At 42.7% G+C, this 22,500-nt stretch overlaps 1 protein-coding gene across 1 annotated transcript in view; it reads right to left on the bottom strand.

Annotated features, from left to right (window-relative positions):
• The window catches only part of LOC119572241 (epoxide hydrolase 4-like), a gene marked incomplete at its 5' end in the record, with an annotated part of 86,433 nt that overhangs the window by 46,365 nt on the left and 17,568 nt on the right, over positions 1-22,500 (bottom strand). The window contains 1 exon segment of the mRNA XM_037919238.1: positions 15,738-15,906. Within this exon segment, the coding sequence (XP_037775166.1) occupies positions 15,738-15,906 (169 nt within the window).

The raw sequence follows: 22,500 nt of genomic DNA, 5'->3' as shown, positions 1-22,500 counted from the left end.
CGTTAGCATTTCATTTATATTTATTATGGCAATCATTAGAACATTAGTAATCCTCTTTGTTATCATTAATATTATCATAGTCATTATTATTACCATTTCTATCGTTATTACTATTATTATCATTGCCGATCGTAATAACATCATTATCGATATAATAGTTATTGTTATCATTCTCTTATTTCGAGGCAAGTACATTGCATCATAGTTGGCCATTATTAAATTCATATTTATCATTTAAAAATATACTCTTGTTTTAAATCTGAAACCCTATCTCATGTGGCTCCGGACTTGAATCGAAATGACTTTGGTTTAAATGGGATGATCATAGACAACATAAATATTAAAGAATAACATACATTCACGTATCATATGAACATCTGATTAACATTACTCTTATTATTATTATTACTATGATGATGATGATGATGATGATGATGATGATGATGATGATGATGATGATGATGATGATGATGATGATGATGATGATGATGATTATTATCATTATCCTTCTTCAAGGCATTGAAGTAGTTAGACGGTCAGTTTATGTACATTTATCGAGGGGCGGGCGGGGGGGAGGGTTAACAAGGAAGGTAGGAGGGGAAGAGACGGAAAGATGGAGAAAAGGAGGAGATGGGGATTTAAAGAGAATAAAGAGATGGGAAAGGGGAAACTGAGAGGACTCAAAAAGGAAATGGGACGGGTATGAGGAAAGGGGTGAGAAGACACAGGGTGCTTGAAGAAAAATGATGGATGGGAGAAGGAGAGAAGGGGATAAGGGAGCAAAGGGGGGGGGGGGCTTTAACGAGGGGAATGGGAGGGAGCAGGGCCTGTATTCATGATGAGAATAGAGAATAATGCTCAAGATCACGGCGTACGGCAACGTCAAAAGTCTAATCGTAAGTAAGATGGGTAACAAAGAGATACACACACACACACACACACACACACACACACACACACACACACACACACACACACACACACACACACACACACACACACACACACGTCTGTATGTATATATCTACACCTATGCATATGTGTGTGTGTGTGTGTGTGTGTGTGTGTGTGTGTGTGTGTGTGTGTGTGTGTGTGTGTGTGTGTGTATATATATATATATATATATATATATATATATATATATATATGTATATATATATATATATATATATATATATATATATATATATATATATATATATACACATATATCAAGTCTTCTATTCTTTTTCGTGCAAGATTTTCACTTATTTGCCATGATAATGCTATAAATGATTGCTAATCATGATAGAACTTTGAATGAAATATGCAAGGAGGTACTTGCATGTACAGTTAAGACTGAAACTTGAAGGCCTCTTTGAAGCATCTTTGAAACATCCCGAAACACGTTTGCTCTTTACGCGAGCATCTTTGGAACCTATTGAAACACCTTTTTTGTATGCCTCTAAACTTTATAAAAAATAATAAACTACGGCAAGCCAATCAGAGCGCAATATTTTTTCCGATATATTTCACATATGACTCAGGGATATATATTCAAATAAATTACGAATCACATTGTATTTTTCTTGATAGAAGTTTCTTATATAAAGGTGCATAAAATGTTTTTTGTAGTTTTTTAGCACACTTGATATTGGTAAAATTTGAAATAGATCATGCCAGTCGCTGAAACGACTTGGTAAGAATTTCAAACGTGTCCCAGTCGAATGATATGGTATTGACTTCAGCTGGATGAATATCTTAAAAATCATTCTCTACCTCTATGGTATAACCTTGGCTCAAAAGTATCAACGGAATGATTGTGTATCTTGATTTAGCGATATGTTACAGGTAATAAGACAAGTCTATGATCATTGGAATCATTCAGTAGTCTGAGATTTGGATTGTATGTGAGCTTGCGATGGATACAATGAAATGCAAGATTAAAAGCAAAATGCTTCCACTTTTTATATGAAGAACGATGGATATAATAAGAATCTGTTCTGTCTGAATCTGTGAAACACATTAGTAAGTTTCCACAATTTTACAAAGTGCGAATGGATTGTATGTCACAGAATATTCATTTGAAGCTTCCACAATGCTTTAATTGTAATTAAAAATCATACCAGTGGTTTAATGTTTTTCTGTTGACTTTTTTTTTTTTTTTTTTTTTTTTTTTTTTTTTAACTTTGTATGTCAAGAACGCACTTCGAGGATATCATGATTTGTAGCGACCACGAGTCAGAATCAATGTAAAGGTGTTACGGGTTTCCGGATGTTGCTAAAAAGGCCTTAAGAGTTGTCATAAGCGTTATTAATGGCTGCCCTAACTGTTAAGACGAGTCTTACGGTCTCAAATCATACTTTTAACGGCTCAAGTCGATTGTCGTCTTAACCCATCCATCAGAGATTTATATTCTGTCTCTTGTAGTTTTTTGTTAATTCTATTACACACAGATGGCTCCACATGTGCTCGGACGGCAAGAAGGCGACTTAGTGACCGATCCTTATTTCCCCATTCCTTGAACTGGCGAGAAAATGTGTTTTTCTTTTTGATAAAATTTAAATCAATACTTTTATTATTGTTATTGATGTTATGATTATTACATTGTTATCAAAGTCTTGGTAATATTTAACACAATGAAATAATACAGAACACCGTTTCCAAAAGTCAAGGAAAAAGATAAACAGGTGAGATAGGTAGGACTAATAACCTACATCTTGGTGATTAGGCTCTTGTGGAGCCATTTATGTGTAAATACAATAAATAAACTTATATTATAGATGGCATGGCATGTATCCTTGCACTCGTGTATGAACCTTTGATGAGGACACACCTTGTATAAACGCAGAAGCAATAAATACAGTCTTGTGCCACAAGAGCCCGGGGCCTCTCGTCTCGCTAGACATTGTTGTTTCTGAGTTCTAAAGTAACTTGAAATAAAGTAAAATCCTGTAATTACAGATCATTATAGTGCTTTGCCAGCACCTTCAGTGCTCTTGTTTTGCAGGTGACACGAGGCTACAGTAGGTTGTAGTCAGCACCCTACCTCAGACCCGCAGCTCTCTTCTACACCAGGGTATAGCCCTTTGGGCTTTGACCCCTGGGTAGGGAGGCCCAGTAGTCTGGGGCGTCCTTTGGGCGCACTTTACTTTTTCTAATTTTTTCCCCTGAATGTGACTTTCCTGAGCCTGCCGGAGTTCCTCGTGAACTCCCGTATTCGCTTGGGGGGTGGGCATCGACTTACCGTCCTTCGCCTAGGCAAGTTCGGCGGTAAGGAAGTGTCCTACACACAACTTGAGCTCTCTGTGGTACTGGAGAACGCAACCAGGCTTCCACTGGGGGGTAGAGGACGAAAAACTGATTTACTCTCTTAGCTATTCCCCCCTAACGGAAGCCGCCTTGCCGCGGTGGGGGGGCTTGAGGTCCCAATGATCTGGTGAGCCGGACCAGAGGGCTACCCATACTGGAGGGGTCAACCAGTGAGGGATGAGAAACAAAATGGCTTCCTGGTGCACCAAGGCCAAAGAGAGGGGATGGTGCACCCACCCCTGGTTCATTCCATCTTGGACCAGGGAGAATCCTCCCACGTGTGTTTGCCGTGTGTGGCATCCGGTATTACCATGAGTCAGGAGTTCTGGAGGTTGAGCGATGCTGCACGCTGCGCCCTGCAGCTAGCAACACACCTTTTTGGTCCTTTATTCTGTTAGACGGGTGGCTTGATCAAGGCCCGGTCAAGTCAGTCGGCTGGTCAAATATGGCTAGGGTCAAGCAGACACTATTCAGTCGGTAGCGCATAGGTCCCGCGACTGCCATCAGTACTGTAATAGTGGCTGCGTATATTTCCTCATTACCCATGTGGCTGTTGGGAGATTTTAAGCCCTAACTATAGCTTCCCCTCGTTGGACTCCATAGTGGGTAGAATTCCAATTTGTATGAGTACTACAAATTTACAAAGATCTAGCTCTCTCCCTGACGACCTACGTAATCCCCCGACCATTCCCTCTGGAATATCACATCACTTTGGAACCTTTCCAGCTTCCAAAGGGCAAGAATGGGAATCATAATGGTTCCCGGGCTCCCAAACCAGGTAAGAAGGGGAAAAGTCCTCAATCCACTAAGGAAATCTTACCTGGTAAATATGAAAGCATTTCATGTAGTAAGTACCTAGTACTGAAGACCATTGATGGTGTATCAACCATGGAGCTTGATATTTTTGAAGTACATCGAAAAATTGTTGAAGTATGTCAACGTGATCCTCGCAATACCCCAAAGCGAGATGGTAGTTGGGGTTTCGTCACCAGACGAGAGTGACTGTCTGCGTGCGATATGCGACATTCCTGGGGCTCAAGTTTCATGTTCAATCACTGTAAGGGAATTGTTTTTTCCCGAGACCTGATGAGGTATTCTGAGGAGAAACTGTTAGAGGAACTAGAGAATTTTAATGTAGTGGCATTTAAAAACGTTTTTAAGAAAGTTGATGGTTTGGAACAGTCAACACCAGCTCTTTTTCCCTAACTTTTAACACGTTAGTCCTTTCCAGAATGGGTTTTTAAGTTAGCATGGTACCACCTAAAGGGTTTAAACCCCATATGTGCCCAACCCTATGCTGTGCTTCCACTGCCAGGGTAAATGGGCATGGAGCCAACACTTGCTGTTTTAAAGAAAAATGGGCAACCAAAAAGTTGTGTAAAGTGTAGTACAAACAGGTCATCAAAAAAGGATGACAACTGTCCAGGTCCAATATACTTTTTACCACTGCAAAGAAGCTCATAAGCTTCTTCAAGCAATGTAAAAGGTACAAATTTGAAAAGGAAGTATTGTTAATAAGGAGCAAGGAGAAAGTTTGTTTTCCAGAGGCAAAGCGACGTGCCCGTGTGCTGTTTGCACAGCCAGGTAGGTCCTTTGCTTTGGCTCTAGCCCATCCTCCTTCCCACCAACCCTTGCCCTCCAATACTTCATACATCACACACCTCCCTCCCTTCCTTTAACCCTCAGCCCCCAAATTGCTGACACTGCCTCTAGGGGTTTTTGTTCCCCAAAAAACGGAGTAGGAGTGAGGGGTCTATTGAGGAAACTCCTCCTCCCAAAGTAAGGTCTTTGGAGCCATCATTTAAGGCTCCAGAGGCCTCAACGGTGACAGCTCCAGCTGCCACCACATCCACAGGGGCCTCTGCTGCTAGGCAGAATGCCCCTGAAGTAAAGGCTCAGGCACGCCCTTTGCCCAGGCAAAGGAATCCTGAACCTGTGCTAAAGACTCCAGCTGCCACAACATCCACAGGGGCCTCCGCTGTTAGACAGAATGCCCCTGAAGCAAAGGCCCAGTCAAAGAAATCCTGAACCTGTTCAAGGGAAACCTGTGGCATCTAGTTCCACAGGTAAACAACCATCAAAAAGGTACTCCCAGGATCATGGAAAGGGACAGCTTAAAGGTGTGAGGCAAACCTTGACCACAGGTGCAGCCAAACACCTTATGAAGAAATAATATAAAGAACTGGATACCCTAATCCAATGGAACGGTCAGGGAATTCATGCAAAATGGGAAGAACTGCAACATCTGATAGTTTCATATAATCCAGTTTCTGTATGTCTACAAGAGATTATGACCAAGGAATACTGTACCATTTCCCAGAGAGGACTCCAAGTTCAAGCCCATTATGGGACAATGGACCTCATGGAGGAGTAGCAGTAATGGTATGTCAAGATATTCCCTTCCAAGCCATCTGCCTGTAGACAACACTGCAGGTGAAGGCTGTGAGAATAGGCTTGACACGACCTTACACTGTTGCATCCATCTACCTTCCTCCACATCATCTGAACATTAATGATTTGGAAAATCTACTTGAGCAGTTGCCACATCCATTTCTACTCTTGGGAGATTTCAATAGTCGACATCACCTCTGGTGAGATACTTTGTGCAACCCTCGAGGAAGGGCCTTGGAGTCCTTGTTCTTAAGAGTAGATGCAGTTTTACTGAACAGTGACACTCCCACACATTTCCAAGTTCCAAACTGGGACATTCTCCAATATAGACCCATCAATAGGCTTTTCCCGATTCACGTTTTAAGTTCACTTGGCAGGTCATGGAAGACTTAAATGGAAGCGACCACTTTCCAATATTTTTTTGGAGGAGGGGAATGGTATTTCAGTCAATGGAGTGCCCGAGATGGCGACTTGAACATTTCAGACTGGGAATCTTTTTTAGATCAACTGCAGTATTGCAAGGATCTGTTTATGATTTCAGTGTGTTCAAGATGCTGTTAATCACTTCACATCACAAATTCAAACCCTTTCAGCAGAACATCCATTTCCCAAAGTAGCGGGCATTACCATCGACCTCCAGTACCATGTTGGTCTGATGAATGCCAACAAGCTGTCAGAGCAAGAAAAAGCTGCATTAAGGCAAATGAAAACGACGCCCCAGCATTGTAACCTTGATCAATTACAAAAAGACCTGAAGGCCCATGGCCAGGCGTGTGCTAAAGGAGGCTAGACGGGGCGTTGTGTAGACGTATGTTCCCTCAATTTTTAAATCTGGGACTCCCTTAGCATGGGTATGGGACAAGGTGCGTAAGATCGCTGGAAAGAGCGCATCCATGTCACAACCTGCTCTGAAGATAGATGGCATAATCATCACAGACAAAAAAGATGTTGCAAATGAGCTAGCTAAATCCATGGCAGAGATCTCCTCTGGAGCATCTTACACTGCTCGATTCTCCACTCTTCAGGCTGAACAGGAACAACACACAGTGACGTTTTTCAGTAGGATTGCAGCAGAACTTCCATATAACTTGCCATTTTTGCCCAAGGAGATGCACTCTGCTTTGCAGCTCTGCCGTAAGACTGCCCCAGGAAGTGACGATATTCCATACCAAATGATATCTGACTTACCAGAGAGCTCCCAGAAGTTCCTGTTAGGCCTATATAATAGGATCTATAGGGAGGACACAGTGCCATCCACATGGAGAGAAGCTATTATCATTCCTGTTCCTAAACCTGGCAAAGATGCTTCCACACTAGGAAATTGCTGACCAATTTCCCTCACCAGCTGCATCTGCAAGCTGATGGAGAAAATGATAAACTTCAGGTTGACATGGCTGCTAGAAAAAGAAAACGTTTGACCCATATCAATATGGCTTTAGAAAAATTTAGATCGACCACAGATGCACTTGTGAGGATGGAAACTGCTATACAGATTCCTTTGCACAACGGACGTTACATGATAGCAGTCTTCTTTGACCTTGAAAAGGCCTATGATACTTGGAAGCATGGCATACTCATGAAGCTATATGACATTGGTTTAAGAGGAGCATTACCTACCTTCATACAAGGCTTCCTTGCTGACAGGAAGTTTAGAGTTCGGGTAGGAAACAGTTTCTCTAACCTGGAAGATCAGCTGGAAGGGTCCCACAAGGGAGTGTTTTAAGTGTGACCCTGTTTGCCATTGCTATAAATACATCGTAAAGGTTGTTCCAATTTCGGTCTCCTGTTAATCTGTATGTGGATGACTTTACACTGTACTGCTCAGGGGGGGAGCTTACAGATGTTGCAAGGACACATGCAGACTGCAATAAATCAGGTTGTACAGTGGGCAACATATCATGGGTTCAAATTTTCTCCAAGCAAGACCATGGCTATACATTTCCACAAACGAGGAAAGTTCCATCCTTCCCTCTCTATTTAGGCGCAAACCCCCTGTCCAAGAGGTGAAGTACTGGGTTTTAATTTTTTTTCTCAAAACTTACATGGGTGCCTCACATCAAAAAAGTTAAAAGTGAAGGCTACAAAAATGCTTATTTTTTTGTGGGTTCTTTCACATTTATCTTGGGGTGCAGACCGCACAAACGCTTCTTACGTTTTTACCGAGCGCTTATTTGTAGTAAGCTTGATTATGGATGTGAAGCTTATTCATCTGCAACTCCCATCTTCTCCGGATGTTGGACTCAGTTCATAATGAAATTTTCAGAATTTGTACAGGGGCTTTCTGTGGAGTCCCTGTATGCTGAGAGGGAAACCATCCTCTTTTTATTACACCGGGGTTTTACATGAACCTGATTTACTACATGAGACTACAAAGGATTCCGGGATCTCCTACATTTCCCGATTGGTTTTTCAAAACCCCCCGAGGATAGCAGATCCCATGGTAGGAGAATGAGGAATCTTGTTGGAAGAGCTTAATTTAAGTCTCACTAAGGTTCTGGCTGTTGGAATTCCCAGTTTCACCCCTTGGACTAACCAAGCTAGTCGAGCTGGATTTGTCGGAATTGGTTTAAAAGGGGGGAGATTTTGAAGCAGAAGTCAGGAGAGATTTCTTCAGTACATTTCTAAGTAAACCCAAAGGGTGAGAGCAATATATAAGATGGTTCGAAATCTGAAAATGGTTTTGGGCTTTGCAGCAGTGAGCAGAAGGAAGACGCATCTGGCAGTCTTTCTCTAGAAGCCTCGATCTTCACTGCAGAGTTACATGCCATCTTTGCAGCAGTTAAGATGACTAGAGATCTTACGAATCATTCTGTTGTAATATATTGTGACTTGTAGTGCCTTGCAAGCAATCAAGAGTTTAAACTCATCACATCCAGTAGTGAGGGAGGTTCAAGATTGGCTTGCATTGATGTCAACACGTAAAAAGATAACTCTATATTGGGTGCCAGTACATGTTGGTATCAGTGGGAATGAGCGAGCTGATCAGAAGGCCAAACAGCTGCTGCTCAGCCTTGTGATGCTCGTTTTCCTCTCCCACACACCGACCTGAAACCCAGCATAAGGAGTTGTCTTCGTGAAAGATGGAAGGAACAGTGGAGGCATACCTCTAGAAACAAACTGCGAGAGATTAGAAATGATCTTGGCGGTTGGGTGACCAGCATCCATGCCAACCGAAAAGTAGAAGTTGTATTAACAAGATTAAGAATCGGACACACGAGACTGACTCATGGACCGATGATGGCTAAAAGTCAAGCACTTTGTGAGGGATGCCAAGAGCCATTAACGGTCGAACATGTAGTGGAAAGATGTGCAACATTCTCAGACCAAAGACGTATGTACTTGTCTCCCCCATATACACTGAAAAATGTATTGGGGGAGGATTGTGACATAAGATCTTATTAGTTTCCGTAGGGAGGCTAATATTTTCAATAAAATTTAATTATGCATAATATTTATGCAATAACTTTATATACTTAGAGCATAATATTCATGCTTTGATTTTTAATATATTTATTGTTATTTGTAAGATATTTATTGATAGATTTTTCAAGTTTTAAATATTCTAATATTTCTATCTAACAAGGTGTTTGCCGCTAATGACCTTAGCTGTTGACACGGCCGACAATTTTAAATAATCAATCAATCTCTTTGCTATTGCTGTTAGGTTGATACCAAAAGTTTAGAGTTTTTGATCCCTTCAGGACAACAATTTTGAGCAAAGGGGTCAGACCTGGTTCGATACCCAGGATGAATGATACCCCGGCTACCCCTTCTCCTCAAGGAGGAGGGGCGACTCATGACCACTCTATGACAAATTCGACCCTGAACAGTGGAGCCCCTACTAAAGACCTCTTTTCAAAATCCCTACCGAGAATGCAAGGTTCGCGGATGTAAAATGCGTGAATGAAAATCCCTACCGAGAATGCAAGGTTCACGAATGTAAAATGCGTGAATGAAAATCCATCGCTTTTGAACGTGAACCCCTTTATCATCAAAAAGGTCCTTGATGGTCAAGTGGACAGCGATTTTGATTTTGTCAAATATATAACCCCCAGATTAAGGATTTACTTAATTAAGCTGACGCAAATTCATGATCTCCGAGTTAAAGTAACTATTCCTATTGGCCCAAATACCTGTAAAGGAGTAATCTTTCACAGGGATTTGAGGATGATGGAAGAAAGTGAAATTCTTGAGAGGATGAAGGACCAAGATGTAGTGGACGTTCATTGTATGACCCAGAAGGATGGGAATGTGCAAACGAAAACTGGACTGTGTTTTTTTACCTTTGATTTAATTAAATTCCCAGAGTATGTCAACGTCGGTTATGAACGTGTTCAAGTAAGACCTTATGTCCAAAAGCCAATGCATTGTAATAGATGCCAAAAATTCGGACACACCTCATTAAGATGTATTGATAAAGACTCAAGTAAATTTGTTTGCCATAAATGTGCTGAAGCCCATGACACCATCACATGTACTAGCCAGATTTCCAAATGTGCTAATTGTGGAGGTCCCCATCAGTCAAGATCTGCTGAGTGCAGCATCCTGAAGAAGGAGACTGAAACATTAGCATATATGAGAAAGCATGAAGTTAGTTATACTGAAGCTAAGAGGAAAGTGGAAAGTTTGACACACAAACCTGATACTTCCTATGCTGAAGCAGTAACTAACATCACCCCTAGTGCAAGTAATGCCAGTCAACAGCTTGCAGCCAAGGATAAAGAAATTGCTGAACTCAAACAAACCGTTAAAGAACTAAATATATCAGTTGACTAAATTGGTTGATCAAATGACTGCATCAACCCAGCATAAACATCATAAGGAGGATGATACCGAATCACAGTCCGGATCGCACCTCCCCTGTCCGGGCGATTCCTGCGAGGACTTCGCCTGGCTCGCCAGGAGGTGCAGGACATGGAGGCTTCTGTCTCTAAACCATTCTGAGAGAGGTCCCCGCGAAGCGAGGGAGAGGAGGCGTCTCCCTCCCATAAAAAGAAAATAAAAACTGGTGGACAAGGCACTTCCAAACCCCATAAAACGTAATCTTCGCATCGACCATTATACAATGGAACTGTCGAAGTCTTACATCTAAAGTAAATGACCTTAGATTATTAGCCTCGTCCTTTGCTCCCGATATTATAGTTCTCCAAGAAACGCACTTAACACACCTCGTCTCTGACGAGCTCGTTTCGCTGAGGAACTACCATCTGTGTCACAAGGATCGTAAGGGTAAGGGTGGAGGCGGAGTCGCCATGTACATCCACGAAAGCCTCCCTTTTATAGAAGTGACTATTGATTCTACTTTGGAGTTTGTCGCATGCAAATTAAAAATTAATGGCACGTATCTGGCTATATGTTCAGTTTATTGTCCACCTGATACAGTGATAGCCTATGATGAGCTCTTTGCTCTTCAGGAACGTCTGCCACAAAATAAAGTAATTTGGGTGGATGGTAGAGGTGAGCAAGTAGTTTAGTTGATTAATGATTCTGATTTAAATCTTCTGAACGATGATAGTCTGTTGCGGGTGGACGATAATACCGGTAATTTGAGCTTTATTGACTTATCACTGGTCTCTTCATCAATAGTGCCTGTGGCACACCACTAACGACTCGTTGGGAAGTGATCATTTTCCTATTTTGATTAAATATTCATGTGACACAGTGAGAACGCCTTCAGCACCTAAATTTAACGTAAAAAGAGCAGACTGGGTCGCCTTCACAAGGAGCATCAAGCTCGAACTTGTTGGAGAAACCATTGATGATAAAGTAAACAATATTCAGAATTCGATTATAGAAGTAGCATTGCGATCCATTCCTAAAACTTTGACAGATAGCATTAAGCACAGAGTTCCATGGTGAATACCAGATTGCCGCAGGGCATTGTGCCAACGCAATAAGGCCTACAGGCTTTTCAAAAATAACATGACAAATGAGAACTTTTGCAATCACAAACAAGCAAGAGCTAGGGCTCGTAGAGTAATAAGACAAGCAAAAAGAGACTCCTGGCAGAGCTTGTCTCTACAATTAACAGCAATACAAAAACATCAGAGGTTTGGTCCACTATTAATGAAATTAATAAGAAAAAAACATCTTTCAAAATTAACAACATCATAGAAGAGGGTAACAATTTAGATTCACCTAGAGACATTGCTAATGCACTCGCCAGGCAGTTCTCTCATACAAGCAGTTCAGCAAATTACCATCCCGCCTTCCTGACCATCAAGGAAGCAGCTGAGCTGCAACCTATTCAGTTTGCCACAGGAGATGACTTTGATTACAATAAAGATCTAACAATGGATGAGCTTGTCCGAGCCCTAGAAGCCTGTAGAGGAACATCCCCAGGCCCCGATGAGATTCGATATGAGATGATGAAGCATCTTAATCATGATGACATTATGAAGTTGCTAGAAGTGTACAATGAAACTTGGAAAAGCCACACTTTTCCAAATTCATGGCACTTCGCCCACATCATTCCCATATTGAAAGAAGGGGGTAATCCCAGACTTGCCATCTCCTACCGCCCAATTGCATTGACAAGTTGCTTATGCAAGATCATGGAACGAATTGTTAATAGTAGGCTATTGCATTTTTTAAATGCCAGTAATTTACTAGTTGATGAGCAGTGCGGCTTCCGCAAGGGACGCCAAACACTCGATCAGCTAGTAAAGCTGGAGTCATATTCAAGAAGCCATTGCCAAAAAAGATTTTTTGATTTCAGTATTTTTAGATACAGAAAAAGCCTACGACATGACATGGCGATATGGCCTACTCAGAAAACTTCATGCTTTTGGATTACATGGAAACTTGCCTTGTTTTATTCATAATTTCCTTTCTGACAGAACTTTTGCTGTCAAATTATTTTCCGACAATGTCACTTTTTCGGACATTTTTGTCCAGGCAAACAGGGTCCCACAAGGAAGTGTCTTGTTACCAAAATTATTTCTATGTATGATTAATGACATCTTACCAGCTCCTCCTCGGAATCTTAAATACTCACTGTACGCTGATGATTGTGCATTATGGCATTCCAGCAGTAATGCAGAATTCTCGTCAAATTGCATCCAACTGGCACTGGATATGATTCATAACTGGGGCCTCCAGTGGGGTTTTAAGTTTTCCACTAGAAAGAGTATCGGGGTAATTTTTTCACATAGGAGGAAGCCAAACATACGGCTAACTCTAGACAACCACCCAATACCTATTCAAAATTCTGCTAAATTTTTAGGTCTACTTGAGTCTACTACAAGATAGTAGACTCAATTGGAAAGACCACATTGGTCAGTTAAAAGATAAATGTCAAAGAGCACTGAATTTATTAAAGTGCATTTCTGGTAATAAATGGGGAGCTGATAGACAGTCTTTGCTAATGGTATATAAAGCCCTGATTAGGTCTAAAGTAGATTATGAGTCAGTCGTGTATGGTTCGCCATCGAGAACAAGTTTGAAAGGTTTGGATGCTGTGCAGAATGCTTGTTTGCGTGTGTGTGTTGGAGCCCTAAAATGCACTCGGATCGAGCGTCTTGAGGTGGAGTCAGGAGTACCTCCCCTCCGACTCAGACGCGGCCAGTTAGCCCTGAGCTATGCCGCAAAGGTGGCTCGAGACCCGAGCCACCCTAATGGCAATGGAGGCACTAGGCCCTTTGCCACGAGGCTCCACGACCTCGTCGATAAAGTCGGTATAGATCTCTCTACCATCGATACCCTGGATCAGTCAAATATAGCGCCATGGGAAGCCTCAATTTTTCTATCATGGCTGGCTGGCTTCCATCAGCCAAGGCCATGGCGCCGGAGGTGGAGGTACGCCAGAGATTCAGAGAGATCCTTATTAAACAACTCATTTTTTTTCATATATATACCGACGGCTCAATGACAGATGAGTGTGTGGGTGCGGGTGTATGGTCGACTGAATGTGAACTAAAGTTCAGACTGCCGAATCATACATCAATTTTTCTTGCCGAACTTTTTGCCATTGATAAAGCCATTAATTTTGCACTGTCGGCGATCCACGATAGAATCATTATTTTTTCAGATTCATTAAGTTCACTTAAAGCTATTAAATCCTTAGAAACCACTAAAAATGAACTGCTGGGTAATATCATTCGTAAGTTACATGGTGCCAACAAATCAACCAAGCTAATATGGGTGCCAGGTCACCTGGTATCCATGGCAATGAACAGGCTGACAAATTGGCCGGGTCAACTGGCGATCTGGACACTACCATACGTTCGTACAGATCTCAGGTGTTTTGTGTCTCTTATAAAAGCAAAAATCCATCTCCTGTGGCAAAGTGAGTGGACCAACCTCCAACTGACAAATAAAGTCAGATTAAAAATAGAACCGTGGGACACATCCCACAGGAAAGAAAGAAGGGAGGAGGTGGTGTTGGCCCGCCTTAGGGTCAACGCTACAAGATTGACACACCTCACCCCCTACATAGAAAAGAAATACCCTCCACAATGACAGACATGCAACGCCAGCCTGACAATAGACCACATATTAACAGCATGTCAGATCTATAATAATCACAGGCAAAATATAATAAATTATTTCAGATTAAAAAATAAGGATTTCACAATATATATTTTTTTTATCAGATAAAAAAATGATAAGTAAAGTAATCGCTTTTCTAAGGGAGACAAAACTTTATGACCTTATATAGACTGACAGAATAAATAGGATCCATTGGCTTAATAACCTTGGCCACATGCCGCTGGTTGATAGCCAAGAAATCCAACAAAGAAGATGTATCCTTGCTACCCGTGCCGATTGGGTCAAGACAGAATTTTAAGCTTAAGATCTATTGAATGCAGAGATGAGCAGTATCATCACGATACATGTATTGGCGATTCATATCGATCAATACTTTTGTAGTGATATTGACATCGCATTAGCTATTCAATAACATTTACCAATATCGCTATTTTTTTTTCTCTCAAAATGCATCGTGGTCAACATAACTATATTTACGTAATCACTTGAGATTGAAGTTAATATTATTGAATTGCAATGACGCGTCTCCTTTTTATATCGATTCATATTTATTCTAAAGGCGTTCCATGTGCTGCGGAAAACAAACTAGAGCGTGATACGATGAAAAGACAGAAACCTGCGTTTCTTATTGCTTGGAAAGGTGTCCGATTTATTTATTCATTTATTGTTGTTGTTGTTGTCGTTGTTGTTGTTGTTGTTGTTGTTGTTGTTGTTGTTGTTGTTGTTGTTGTTGTTGTTGTTGTTGTTGTTGTTGTTGTTGTTGTTAGTAGTTAGTAGTAGTAGTAGTATCACATTATTATTATTACTATCATTAAGTATTATCATAATTATCATGACTATTATTATTTATATTGTTGATGTTAATATCATTATTATTATTATTGTTATCGTTATTATCATTATTATAATAATTACTATTCCTTATGTTATTATTATTATTATTATTATTATTATTATTATTATTATTATTATTATTATTATTATTATTATTGTCTTTATTTATTATTTTTTATTTATATTATTATCATTATACTTATTATTATTATCATCATCATTATTAAAATTATCATAATTATTAACAATATTATTATTATTATTATTATTGTTAAATAAATGGGCAGAGCTAATGACGTCATCGCGTTTAAGCAGCGAAAGTGCACTGTGAGATATCAGATATAGGTAGATACATAATTATTGGTATAATGTACTCGATATTGTTAAAATCATCATTATTATCATTGTTATTATTAGTTTCATAATCATTATGAATATCGTTACTATTATTGTTGTAGTGACTCTCATTCTCACCACAACTAATATGATTATGACAGAGAAAAGGACACATATGTAAAGAAGGATTATGAAGACGAAAATGACAGAAAGTATTTTCAGCACTGAGATTACTAGTCATATCACTACTGAGAATAAGCATAAACGTAGTGGTAATTGTAATGAAAATAACAAGGTTGATAAATGTAGGATGTAACAATGATAGTATAAATAACTACTATAATTGCATTGTTTCCAAAAGAGTAAGAAAAAGTATACAATTCCAATTTCATACCAAATTCTGAGATAGTTCGTCCATGAAGATCTGACTTGCTGACGGATGACATAAGGATGAGGGGAGTGAATCAAAACCATTTTGGACACGAGTTCAGGGCAGTGGTAGGCTAGGTGCCATCCAATCTGCCCACCAGTGCCAGCGCACAGGAGATGGGCATTCTTTCGACCTGAGGGTAGATATAGTAGCAGAATCATTCGTGTGTGTGTCCGTCTGTACACTGCATTATTTATATCTTTCTCTCTCTCTCTCTCTCTCTTTCTCTCTCTCTCTCTCTCTCTCTCTCTCTCCTTCCCCAGCTCTCTCTCACACACAGACTGAACACATTATCGGGGCCCATAAACATATAAGCATAAAATGCCAGCCCTACCACGTGAGCTCCACGTGAAGCCAGATGACATAGCATTGAGATTTGCGAAGTTCTAGCTTCGCCCGGGCCTTCCATATATAGCCCGGCCTGTGTCAGCTTTTTGTGGCTGTCTCATTTTGTTCTCTGACACTCGGTGCTGACCGTGGCGGTGGGATTGCCAGCAGGCGCTCCTGTAGCCGTGGTGTAAGCATACCGCATAATCTCTTTACCAGCACGACGGCTGATGTCGGCGGACCCTGTCTTTGGAATTGTGTGTGCTCACAATTCTCTAAGTAATGTACGAGTGTGCCGTTCGGCTCATGGGATTAGGGGGCATACCCCTGCCAATGTCAGCTAGTCTGTCAGCAAGCTCATTCCCTCTGATCCCAATGCGGCTGGGGACCCAGTTTATGATTATTCTTCTACCCTGTGCAAGAATCCTCTGTGCCAGTGTGAGGATGGTAGATGTTGTCATTGGGTGAGTGCTGCTGAATGCAGTCGATGGCTTCTCTAGAGTCTGTATGTATGACCACGTGTCCTTCCCTCACGGACGCGTGGCTCAGTGCTCCCATGATAGCAACTGCCTCTGCCTGTAGCGAGGAGGCGTTGTCTGTTACCCTCATGGATTTTGTGGCATCCCTTGCTGCGAAGCCGACGCCTGCAGTGTGGCTCAAGGGATCGACCGATCCATCCGTGTAGTATGTTCTACTACCCGGAGGAGTGATGGTTGCAATGACCTTCTGGGTTTCTGCCTTTAGACTAGGCGTGGGGTATTGGCTCTTTTTTGTTGTCAGGCTCATGACCGAGAACTCTATCGAGGTTTGTGCCCACGGCGGGGCTTCGACAAAGTCAGAGTGGGAGGAGTCCATGCTCTTGGCAAGTAGTTGTTCTCTGAGCTGATAGTGCATCAACACACTGGCTGTGTGAGACAGCCAGGGGTTGTTACAAGAGTTGTCTTGTTTTAAGCCTCTGACTATTTTTGTCTTAGGCTTGTATTCCTGGGAGCCTGGATGACCTTTGATAAGAATTGTGCTGCCATTAGATCGATTCGTGAGGCCAGGGGGAGAAGGTTTGCCTCCAGGAGGAGGTTGAGGACCTTCGTCCACTTTGGGGCACCCAGAATGACCCTGGCAGATTCGTTTTGGACTGTCTCCAGTTTGTCTTTATGTTTTTTCTTAATGCCAATCAGAGCAAAGGGAGACATAGTCCACAATGGGCCGGACAGCATGTACATAGAATGATCTTAGTACTTTGTGTCTGGCTCCTATGCGTCTCCCACTCATTACTCTCATGTCTTGATTTGGTTCGGTCAATTAGGTACTGGACCTCCTTCTGGAAGAAGGGTCCGGTCTATCCTTACCCCAAGGTAGAGGTAGTCCTGGACCCACTCCAAGTCCATTCCCTGGATTTTCAGACTTGTGCCTTGAACTTTTTGTCTCAGAGCCATGGCTTTGGATTTGGCTGCAGAGATCTTTAGTCCTGTCCTACAACACTCCTCAGATACGAGGTCCAGACAACACTGGGCTTTGTTTAGGCAGTATGGTCCTGTGGAGATGATAGCAAGATCGTCTGCATAGATGATCTTGCATCCCACTGGGAAGTTTATGTTTAGGATACAGGACATTAGTGTGTTAAAGGGGGCTGGACTGAGAACCCCACCCTGTGGCGTTCCGTTTTCTAGTGACATATGCTGTGATAGGCGACCTTGGAATTTTACTCTGGCTGTTCAATTCCTAAAGTAGTCACCTATCCAAGCCAAGAGCTTACCTCTGATTCCCTTCTGGATTAGGCTCTCCTGAATGACAAGAGGATTTGCCAATTCAAAAGCCTTCACCAGGTCAAGGAATACTACCACAGATGTGCTCATGCTTATTGTGCTCAAGAGCGTGGCTATGCTGTGCGCTGTGCTCATGCCCCTGGTGAACCCTTGGAGGTGTTCATGTGGGGGTCCCATTTTCCATTGGAGCCGATTTAATACCATCCTCTCGGCCGTCTTGGCCAGACAGTTGAACAGAGAGATGGGGCGGTACTTCCCTGGCTCCTTTGGTTTAGGGATGGGAACTATGGTAGCCCTCTTCCAACTTTGGGGTAGAGTGGACGTTTCCCAGGACTTGTTGATGAGTTGCAGAAGTGCAAGCTCACCTGCTAGTCCTAGGGGGGAAATGATGGGGTACGAGATCCCATCAGAGCCCAGGGCTGTGTTACAACTGTTTTTATAGGCATTTCTTAGTTCCCTCAGAGAAAAGATAACGTTTGAGTTATCGAGTTCAGATGCCCTTTCTCTGATATGAGCAAGTCTGTCTGGTTGTAGGCGTTCTTGTCTGGCCCTCAGTTCGGCTGGCAGGCTGTTGCTACTTGTTCTTGCAGAGAACTCGTGCGCCAGTCTGTTCTCCTCTGACTGGGGGTCATGGTGCATGCACCCCGGGGCTGAGCGGCTGGTAGCTCACCTGACCCATTGCCATAGCTCTGAGAGGGTAGTTTGGTGGTCGAAGGACTCACACCATTCCAGCCTGCCTGACTCTGTTGGCAGTTTCCTTGGCAACCCTGACAGCCTCCCTTAGGAGTGCTAGGTTGTCGGGGGTTCTTTGCCTTCGAAATAGTTTTCGGCACATGTTTACTCTGTGGTTGACCTCCCTAATCTCGTCGTTAAAGTACTAGGCTTCTTTGTGACTCCTGGACCCAGGCCGAGTTTTAGGTATGGTCAGTGAGGCTGCTTGATCAATGGCATTTACAAGTCTGGCTTCAAGCACTTCTACATTTTCGCTTTGTGGGGGTTCATTGCTTCTCAGACAGTGGGCCAAGGCATTCTGAAACGCCTGCCAGTTGGCCTTGTCTGTTTTCCATCTTGGATTCGGTCGTGGCATTTCGGCTGGGCCACTATCCATGAGGGTAGTTATAGTGCCGTAATGGTCACTTGTGACAGTCTCATCGACACACCAGCTAATCCTCTTCACCAGACTCACAGTGGCCAGGGTGAGGTCTAGGACTCCTCCTCTAGGACGCCTCCTTCATGGCGTTGGCTCTTGGGTATTGAGGAGAACGATCTCAGGGAATGTCTCAAGCACGTTGGCTATATGATAGCCAGCCACATCCGGTCCCCAGTAAGGAGCCAGGATGGGGTGGTGTGCGTTGAAGTCTGCCTCTATGATCACTCGGTCGTGTGCTACAGAAGCACAGACCTGCCTGATGTCTAAGTTCCTACAGTATGGCCGGCTGTACACATTGTACAATTTCAGGGGCCCCCCGACCAGGTGAATCTCGATGACAAGAGATTCAACATCGCTCCACAGTGCGGTGCATCGGCTATATTGCGGAGCAGGGGATTCTTACTCTGACATGGGTGATGAAACCTCTCTTACCATCAGTGTGTGGCAGCATGAAGACATGATACGCAGCCAATAGCCATTGTAACGGCACTCACGGATCAGTGTGAGTACCAACGGCAGCCTCCCGACATGTTGCTAACCGCAGGGCATACTCATTCATGGCATTGCTCAACCTCCAGGACTCCCGTCTCCACAGCGCACAAGGATGCCACGCACGGCAAACACGTGGTTATGTGTGAACCCCTGGGGAGAGACCAGAGGGGATGCCCTTTCACCTACAGGACATCATTGTTTGGAACCCTTTTGCTCATCCCTCTGAAGCAGCCACCCAAAGGTTGCTTCAACTCAGTGGGGGATGGAAGCTCTTGTACTTCTTCCAGGTGGTTCCTTTCATCCCTCTGAGACAACCACCCAAAGGTTGTTTCACCTCAGTGAGAGAATGGAAGTCCTATACCTTTTCAAAGTGAATCCCTTTTCCTCTGAAACAACCACCCAAAGGTTGTTTCACCTCATTGAGAAGGAGAGGACCTGTACCTTTTCAAAGTGAATTTCTCTTCTCTCTGAAACAGCCACCCAAAGGCTGTTTCACCTCTGTGAGAGAAGAGGGGTCCTGCACCTGTTCAGGTAAGTTCCTTCATCCCTCTTTCACCCAGTGAGGGAGAGAAGCTAACTTTCCAGGCAGTTCCTATGAAGGGACGGGAAGCTAGTGTTCTGTCTAGCAGCAGCTATTTAGACAGAACCAGGCTGAGTGCCAGACAAAGTGAGGGGCTCCTACTAGCCTATCATTCCTATGCGAAAAAACTAGAGTGGCAGTAATCATATGGTCTGCCAGACCAGTCCTTAGCAAGTAGAATGGCAACTCTATGCACGCTGTAAGGCAGGCACCATAAGGCAGACCTTTACCTCCCCTGCGGGAGGTAAAGGTCTGCCCACGTCCGAGCACGCGCCCGAAGATGGAGTCCAGTTCATCAGAACTATCCTAATGCCGAAAATTCGTATAGGAAAGAATAGGCCAGAGGGCACGAAACTAAATGCAAGCAATTAGCATCGCGGCAACAAACAAGGGTGGACGCGAAACCGATGACGCGTAAGAGCCAAGGTCGAATTTGATGTGGGCCGGGTGCGGTACATCTCTTTAAACTGCCCATGCAAAAGCCTCGAGACCGAAAGGTCATAGTAGCTCTCTTGGCATTATCTGGCTTGGCGCCACCCGCTGCGCCCCGTCGAGCGCCTTTGCCGGTACGTTCCTCCCTTCGCTCTGAATCAGCCGCGTAAGGGCTGCTTCACCGCAGGGAGAGAAGAGAGAAGTGTCCTTCCACTTGGCTAGATGACAATTAGGGTTGACCTCCCCGGCCCTCCACTGGCACACGACGCCGCGCTATCACTATTCTAGTTCGCCGTATTGTGTGTTCATCGTTTGTGTCGTATTTTTTCAATTCCGAATCAAACCGTACCAATCTATCACTGCCATTCACTAGGCCATATACAGTATGGTGATAGCAGTGGGTCGCAAAATGAATAAACGCATCTCCGATAGTCGCTCGAAATATATGCGCAGTCACTCTCATGTTGGATTTGCTTGGTAAATGTGTTAAATGAGGAAGTTTTTGTGACAAGGAAGGTTAGCGTTTCTCATTCACTTTCTTTAACATGAGGTTGTATTACTGCGAGAAGCCGGTATTGTCATCTCTGGCCAACAAACGTGATTTTCCCTCACTGAGAATTAAGTTCTTATGATTTTACTTAGTTATTTCACGAAATTCTATGTACTTTATTCTCTTCTTGTACGAGTTTCTTTGATTGTTAAAAATTCACTATTTTTTATTCTTCCAGTTTGTTTAATTCTCTTACTTTCGTTTATATTCATCACTGACATATCATTTATTTCTGTTCTCATTAATAGCTCACTTCCTTGCCCCAACCTTTCCTCGCTTCTGGTCGCTCGCGCACATGGAGGAGCTATTGGTAGACAAGGTGCTTGCTTTTCCCACAGTTTGGTTGTTTGTGGTTGACACTACAGAGACAACAGTAGCACCATTACATTGACAATGGTGACACATCTTTATAGCGCTAGGATGGGGCTTGTAACGCGATATTCGTATGAATTAAATATGTGAATATAGCGTTAGTATCACCCCTTTATCATAGTGCCACATAACAGATCTACACTCCAACGAACGATAGTAGGTATAGAGTAAAACCAAAGTTATTCGTTCTATCGGGACATTTTGTTCAAGTAGCTGTGGGCCCGTGTTTATGTTTGTTCATAATTGTAGGACTAGGGTTTTAGGCTAGAGTCATTATTCACTTATTAATCACACATTTCTTAACTGGAAGTTAATACCCACTAGCGGCTACCGTTATGAGTGCCCTTCACAGATATGAACAGTAGAGTGGATTAATTATGAATTTTTACCGTCTTGATTTTCAGGGTTTTTTTTGTAACCCATAATTTGGGCACACACACACACACACACACACACACACACACACACACACACACACACACACACACACACACACACACACACACACACACACACACACACACACGCACGGACGCACGGACGCACGCACGCACGCACGCACGCACGCACGCACGCACGCGCACGCACACACACATACACATACACATACATATATATACACATATATTCTAAGTATACAGAGCCGTCTCTTTCATGTAGCAGCACTTCAGAAACTCTATCATAGAAACAGAGGAGATTTGCTATGCATGACCTTCTTTCCCTAAAATAATTTTTTTTTTATATCGTATCGTGTTTTTCAAGAACTGTTTCCTAATTATGTTTCCACTGCTCCTAATTATCGTTTCTAACAGCTTGCACACTACAGTGGTTAATGAAACTGGTCTATAATTTAGAGGGTTTTGTTTGTCGCCGTTCTCGTATAAAGGTGTAACATTGGCAAGTTTTCCTTGTCTCACTGACTCTTGGAATATTAACAATGACGGAGTACATAATTCCTCGGCACATTCCCTCATCACCCAGTTAGATATCTCATTTGGTCCCTCTGCTTTAGTCTTGTCCAACCCTTTCAGTAGGTCTTTTATTTCATTTTTTTCGTACAA

The sequence above is a fragment of the Penaeus monodon genome, chromosome 1, assembly GCF_015228065.2.
Source record: "Penaeus monodon isolate SGIC_2016 chromosome 1, NSTDA_Pmon_1, whole genome shotgun sequence".
NCBI lineage: Eukaryota > Metazoa > Arthropoda > Malacostraca > Decapoda > Penaeidae > Penaeus > Penaeus monodon.
Note: the sequence above shows the minus strand (reverse complement) of the source record. Positions and strands in the feature narration are given on the sequence as shown.